The following is a 7,709-nucleotide window of genomic DNA, read 5'->3' on the forward strand; positions in this document are numbered from 1 at the left end:
CTTTTAGTCCTGGTCTGCCCAGGGAGGAAACCGCGGCACACTGTGCACTCAATGGGGCCTCGCTCGCTGGAGAGCAGGAGGCTTTGATGGCCGTGAAAACGGCCGCCCGTAGGATCCCGCTGGCGGCTGCCAAACACCCTTTTAGATGTTGCTCTTTTTCGATGGCAGCACACCAGCGGGGGAGAGAGCAGCAACTCTTGCAGGAATGACGTAATTTCTTTTTTTTTTTCTCAGGCTCGAGCAAAAATTTGAATGACTGGCTGCATGCCGCTATCTTACATACCCGTATGTACGGGGGAGTGGCTTGGCATGCAAATGCCACTCGCCAATTTTCATTGGCCTTTTGAATAAGGCTCAGAGATGATTGGACTCTCAAGCGAGTTCCCATATGTAACATCGTAGTGAAACGACTGAAGGGAAACAGTCTTTTTTTCCACTCAGAACTGGACTTTATAACTTGCAATTGCAAGTTTATATCTCACAATTCTGAAAAAAAAGGTCAGAATTGCAAGATATAAATGCAATATAATGCAATTCTGACTTTACAATTGCGAGTTTATATCATGCAATTTTAGAATTGTGTGATGTATACTGTACATGCTTTTTCGAGAATAAAGTCAGAATTGTGAGTCACAATTACCTTTTATTTTTTATTCAGTGGCAGAAACGGGCTTCCATCGTTTGATGCCTCTGATGTTTTTGAGCATTTGAATCTTGTTTGATAACAATCTCTAACAGTCAAGCAAGTAAGGTTTTACAGCTTATAATTATATGTTTTTTAAAGAGGACCAGCCAGACCAGCATGTTTCATTTCTTGAGCTGTTTGTTGAGATAACATTGTGTAATAATGCAGTGTTGTGATGTTATGAGCAGTCAGGGGTCATGTTTACCACACCTTAAAGGCAACGCAATCCCTGCTGTAGGCATCATCTTCGTTAAATTCCTCAGGAAAGATCATCATGGACACCTGTTAGCAAGCAACAGAAACAAATGACAACACCTACATGAGCTTTAGTCAACCGAGTCATAAAGGAGCAACGTATGGCTCTGATCAGCACTCAGTGATGTCTTTATTTTGTTCAGAAATCATCATATGTCAGTGACTCACCGGACGCCCGTCACTCCACTCCCAGTTGTTGTCGTTATTTGGATTTCGGCGATTAAGTCCCACCCAGAAAAAGCGGTTATCGCTGTAAGGGAAACAAACAGCACAATTATAAGTCCATACATTTTTACAACATTTGGTTTTGTGTGGGTAAAAAAAACGGTCCTATCTGTACCTGATAGAGTCTCTCAGGATGGAATGTAACACTTGCATATCTTTATCCTCGGTGAAGCTGGGCAAATGAGCACCTAGTGCCTCACAGAAACGCTCAGCCTCTTCCCACGAGCGCTTCCTGGTCAAACGCTCTCCATGAAACACCTGCAGCACATCGCAACAGATGTTGATTAGATACAACTGGGTAGTTGACAAATAGACAGTTAAAGTCCTATGGTGTGACATAGCAAAAACTAGATTAAAAAAGTTTGTCAAGAGAAACTTTGAAGTTGGCTTGAGAAAGCCTGACCAGACAGTTTGAAAGGTTTTGACGGTTTTAAGTCTGAAATAGATTGAAGTTTAAAGTAGTTTTAAAGCTTGACTGTTTTGAAGGCAAACAGTCTGTCAGATAGATAGATAGCATGTTGTTAGCATGTGTCTAGCATGATTAGCAAATTACTGGCATTTGGTTAGCATGTTTCTAACTTGATTAACATGTTACTAGCATATTGTTAGCATGTGTCTAGCATGATTAGCAAGTTACTAGCATTTGGTTAGCATGTTTCTAACTTGATTAACATGTTACTAGCATATTGTTAGCATGTTTCTAACATGATTAGCAAGTTACTAGCATTTGGTTAGCATGTTTCTAACTTGATTAACATGTTACTAGCATATTGTTAGCATGTTTCTAGCATAATTAGCAAGTTACTAGCATTTGGTTAGCATGTTTCTAACTTGATTAACATGTTACTAGCATATTGTTAGCATGTGTCTAGCATGATTAGCAAGTTACTAGCATTTGGTTAGCATGTTTCTAACTTGATTAACATGTTACTAGCATATTGTTAGCATTTTTCTAACATGATTAGCAAGTTACTAGCATTTGGTTAGCATGTTTCTAGCATGATTAACAAATTACTAGCATATTGTTAACATGTGTCTAGCATGATTAGCAAGTTACTAGCATTTGGTTAGCATGTTTCTAACTTGATTAACATGTTACTAGCATATTGTTAGCATGTTTCTAACATGATTAGCAAGTTACTAGCATTTGGTTAGCATGTTTCTAGCATGATTAACAAATTACTAGCATATTGTTAGCATGTTTCTAGCATGATTAGCAAGTTACTAGCATTTGGTTAGCATGTTTCTAGCATGATTAACAAATTACTAGCATATTGTTAGAATGTTTCTAGCATGATTAACATGTTGCTAGCATGTTGTTAGTATAAGTTACTAGCATGTTGTTTGCATTATTCTAACATTTTACTAGCATGTTGTTAGCATGATTAACATGTACTAACATGATTCTAACATGATTGGAATGTTACTAGCAAGTTGTTACCATAATTAACAAGTTACTAGCATGTTGTTTACATGATTCTAGCATGATTAGCATGTTGCTAGCATGATTAGCATGTAAAAACGTACTAGCATGTTTCTAGCCTGATTACATGTTATTAACATTTTGTTAGTATGATAAGTTACTAGCATGTTGTTACCATGATTAGCATGTTACTAACATGATTCTAACCTGATTAGCACGTTACTAGCATGTTGTTAACATAATTAACAAGTTGTTGTTATACATGTTATACATGTTGTTTCCATGATTCTAACATTATTAGCATGTTGCTAGCATGATTAACAAATCTTTCTAACCTGAGTACATATTACTAACATGCTGTTAGCTCGATTCTAACATGATTAGCATGTTGCTAGCATATTTATAGCATGATTAACATGTTACTAGCATGTTGTTAGCATGTTTCTAACATGATTAACATGTTGCTAGCATGTTGTTAGTATGATAAGTTACTAGCATGTTGTTAGCATGATAAACAAGTTACTAGCCTGTTGTTAGCATGATTAGCATGTGCCTAACATGATTCTAATATGATTAACATGTTGCTAGCATGTTTCTAACATGATTAACAAGTTACTAGCATGTTGTTAGCATGTTTCTAACATGATTAACATGTTCCTAGCATGTTGTTAGTATAAGTTACTAGCATGTTGTTAGCATGATTCTAGCATGTTATTAACATGTTGTTGGCATGATTAGCATGTTACTAGCATGTTTGGGATGTTATTAGCATGTTGTTAGCATGGTTTTCAAATTACTAGCATGATGTTAGCATTATTCTAGCACAATAAGCATGTTACTAACATGTTGCTGGAATGTTTCTAGCATGATGAACATGCTTTATCATGCCAAGATTTATCTTAATTGTCAGACACTTATTTTTATACAGTGTTCTTTATTTAACATGAAATTATAATCAACATGATTGTTTCGCCATGACTGGTTGGACAGTTTCAACTTTGACAACAACAATCTTCTGAAACTGCTGAAAATTATACTATTATAAGACGAGTAATATTTATATCTCCCATATTGAAATACTCAAACGTTTTTTTTTTTTTTAGATATTTTGAGCTAAAAACAAATCTGTGGTTCTTTTATGTGTGTCACACCACAGGACATTATGTCACACTAAACAACAGAAATAGTAGTTATTAAAGTCCTATTTAATTTTGAACATGTCAAAGGAGAAAGAATGTTTAATTTTGATACAAACAATATCAGCAAAATTCAGTCTCTTAGTCAATCAGTATGTTACTGAAACTCTACTAGTCACCCCGCTGTATGTGCAGCACAGCTAAAAATGATTGATATTCAAACTATATTCATTAATTATTTTGTGAATGGATTTTTTTTAAATGATATGGCTACTCTTTTTAAGGCATCATTTTGCCTCATTTACTTTCTGCATTGCTCCTCCCTTCTGGTAGATCCCTGTTCATTTTCTGTCTATATTTCCATGTCCTCTCTCTTCCACTAATTTCTCTCCCTCAATTCTTTCTGTTTCAAAAACAAAGCATCACATTTTATATTTATTTTCATGACACTTTATAACGGTACAAGTTTTCTGCAAAAACATCGGAAAATAGTTTAATTCATGCAATTATTGCATTTAAGAATACAAAAAAAAAAAAAGGACAAACTAATCTCATTTAATTATTTAAAATGCTTCTTAAAGAGACCTTGTCCTCTGGTGTAACATCTCTGTCCTGTGGTGTAACAGTACAGACACCATAGGACGTTTCAACTTTTTGTGTCAATTAATGACTTTGCTATTCTAAGCTAATTATCAGAATCAGATTATGTAGTTTTTAATAAAAAAATATATATAATTTAGGGGTGTCACACCAAAGGACAACAAAACGTAACACTTTTGTATTGGTTCCTAAAAAGTTATATATTTAAACAATTCTGAGAAAAAAATTTACCAAGTACACACGTCATGGGCTTCAAACGGGGCTTCAGTAACATGATCATGAATGGGGTCCTTCAGCTAATCGAAGCTTGCGATAGTCACACCATAGGACAATTTTGACATTTGGCTCAAAAATGTAAAAAATTTTAAATGTAAAAAACACTGCAGCTTTTATAACAACAGGTCCATGTAGGAGAAAGAAATGTTTAACTATTTACTATTTTAAATAACTACAATACTAATTATGTTTATTTTTTATCTTGTGGGACAGTGAAAATGCCATGTCACAAATCCAACCAGAAATTGTCTTGACTCAGCTTCTATTGTTTTAAATGAATACCAGCGTAACACACCTTGTAACAGTAGTTCAGGCCTTCCCTCGAGACCCATCCTGGTGCACAGGAAGCATTGGGATTGGGCACAATTGGATCTGGGCTGGGTTGGACCATTGATTTAATGGGTTTCTTACAGATATTGTGAGCTTTGAACAGACTACAGTTTTTAACAGCCCACTGGCCCAATGGATTCCCGGTAGACATCACCACACAGCCACCGGCAAAACCTGGAACACATTCACATTCAAACTCAATGCAAAATCTTTTGAATTATGGTATTTTAGGTCAGGAAGCTAGTAAACTGTTTTCCCTCCAAGGAATCGATATTGCTTTATCAATTCACAATAACCCCAAAAAAACAACACTTACAGGAGAAGTTCATTTCCAGAACAAAAATGTACAGATAATGTACTCACCCCCTTGTCATCTAAAATGTCTTTTTTTTAGGAAACCATTTCAGGATTTCTCTCCATATAGTGAACTTCTATGGTGAACTTTCAAAATGCAGCTTCAAATGGCTCTTAATCATCCCAGCCGAGGAAGAAGGGTGTTATTCAGCGAACCGAAAAATTGACAATTTATATACTTTTTAACCTCAAATGCTCGTCTTGTCTAGCTCTGCGTCAACTCTGTTTATTCTGGTTCACGACAGTTTGTCCTCCAACTTCAAAATCATCCTACATCGCTCTTTGACCTTTTTTTTGTAAATGCGTTTGATCTATTTTGCACGTTCACTGGGTCGGTACAGTCGCGATGTAGGATGATTTTGAAGTTGCTTGAGAAAATGTATTGAGCCATAATACACAGAGTTGACGCAGAGCTAGACAAGTTGAGCATCTGAGGTTAAAAAGTATATCAATTGTCAATTTTTGTAGAAATTAACCGATCGTTTCGCTAGATAAGACCCTTCTTCTTCAGCTGGGATCATTTAGAGCCCTTTGGAACTGCATTTAAACTACATTTTGGAAGTTCAAACTCGGGGCACCATTGAAGTCCACTATATAGAGAGAAATCTAAAATGTTTTCCACAAAAAACATAATTTCTTTTTGACTGAGTACATAATCTGTACATTTTTGTTCTGGAAGTGAACTTCTCCTTTAAATTAATAGTTTAAATACAAATGAAAATTCTGTCATTAATTGCTCACCTTCATGTCGTTCCAAACCCGTTAGACCTTTGTGAATGTTCAGAACACAAATTAAGATATTTTTGATGAAATCTGAGAACTTTCTGATTCTGCATAGACAGCAACGCAACTGAAACATTCAAGGCCCAGAAAGGTAGTAAAGACATTGTTAAAATAATTCATATGACATCAGTGGTTCAACTGTAATGTTATAAAACTACAAGAATATGTTTTGTGTGCAAAGAAAACAAAAATAATGACTTTATTCAACAATTTCTTCTCTATTTGCGCATGGTGAAGACTGACACAGAAAAGAAGAAACTGTTGAATAAAGACGTTTTTTTTTTTTGCTTTCAAAAATTTTACTCGTAGCCTCATACAATTACAGTTGAACCACTGATGTCACATGGACTATTTTAAAGAAGTCCTTACTACCTTTCTGGGCCTTGAACGTGTCCATTGTGTTGCTGTCTATGCAGAGTCAGAAAGCTCTCGGATTTCATCAAAAATATCTTAATTTGTGTTCCAAAGATAAACGAAGGTCTCACAGGTTTGCAGTAATTACTGAATGAATCCCTTTAAGTCTGCACTTGTTTAATAAAGAAATGAAGCACATTACCTGGTTCTAGCCATTTCCAGTTGGTGTAGGTGACCCGGTCTGCCGTCCCATCCTGACTGATCCACTGGTACTCCCTGGAGCCTTTAGTGTCCTGTAGCCCCGTCCAGAAATACAACACCTCAGTGCTGATATGTTCTTTCAGAAGACTGTTAATGAAGGCCTGTTCAAATCTAGAGAGAGGATTACAAATCTTAATGTTAAATTAGTACTATTAATGGTTCACTATTAGGGTCAGAAAGCTCTCGGATTTAGTCAAAAATATCTTTAATTGTGTTCCGAAGATGAGCAAAGGTCTTACAGGTTTGGAACAACATGAGGGTGAGTAATTAATGACAGAATTTTTATTTTTGGCTGAACTATCCCTTTAACTGTAAGCGTATCGTTGTTTGTTTCATGCTACTCCTATGAGTTTTAAATCAAATTTATGTTAACAGATACCTGTTATTAATGGTGATGTGGCAGCTGTTTTTATAGAACACCAGCTCAGTGCCCACATTATAGCAAGCGTCGCCATGTCTCTTCCAGTTCTAGAGAGAAAAAAAGACAGATGTCGGCTTAATCATGAATCAGATTCACATGTGGAAACTAAATGGACTACAATAACAACTGCGTAAAACACAAACATGATGTATTTCCACTAGTGGTGTCCAAATTAACGCGTTAACACTGGTGATTAATTTTTTCCAGTTTAACGGTGTTAAATCTATCTATCTATCTACCTATCAATACTGCTGCCTATCTGTCTGTGTGTCTATGTATAAAATTCAAATTCAAAATTGCTTTATTGGCATGACTGTAAAAAAATACAATATTGCCAAAGTCTATACTTCTGTCAATACTTCTGCCTATCTGTGTGTGTGTGTGTGTGTGTGTGTGTGTGTGTGTGTGTGTGTGTGTGTGTGTGTGTGTGTCTGTCTGTCTATACTTCTGCCTATCTGTGTGTGTGTGTGTGTGTGTGTGTGTGTGTGTGTCTGTCTGTCTATACTTCTGCGTCTGAGACTGGTTAGTGTTAGTAGAGTTAGTCAGGTTAGTAAGTCTCAGAACCAGCTGACTTAGGGGACTTTTTTCGGGGTTCAGTTCTTGGGT

General features: G+C 36.1%; 1 protein-coding gene across 2 annotated transcripts in view; it reads right to left on the bottom strand.

Moving 5' to 3' along the window:
• The window catches only part of ly75 (lymphocyte antigen 75), a 56,241-nt gene that overhangs the window by 23,683 nt on the left and 24,849 nt on the right, over window positions 1–7,709 (bottom strand). For both annotated transcript variants that reach the window (XM_073825777.1, XM_073825776.1), the window contains exons 10-15: window positions 7,062–7,150; window positions 6,624–6,793; window positions 4,896–5,104; window positions 1,281–1,423; window positions 1,109–1,190; window positions 896–967 (exon numbers count right to left, since the gene is read on the bottom strand). In XM_073825777.1, coding sequence (XP_073681878.1) covers window positions 896–967; window positions 1,109–1,190; window positions 1,281–1,423; window positions 4,896–5,104; window positions 6,624–6,793; window positions 7,062–7,150 — 765 coding nt within the window. The remainder of the gene's footprint in view (window positions 1–895; window positions 968–1,108; window positions 1,191–1,280; window positions 1,424–4,895; window positions 5,105–6,623; window positions 6,794–7,061; window positions 7,151–7,709) is intronic.

This window comes from Garra rufa, chromosome 20 (assembly GCF_049309525.1).
Source record: "Garra rufa chromosome 20, GarRuf1.0, whole genome shotgun sequence".
NCBI classification, from domain to species: Eukaryota; Metazoa; Chordata; class Actinopteri; order Cypriniformes; family Cyprinidae; genus Garra; species Garra rufa.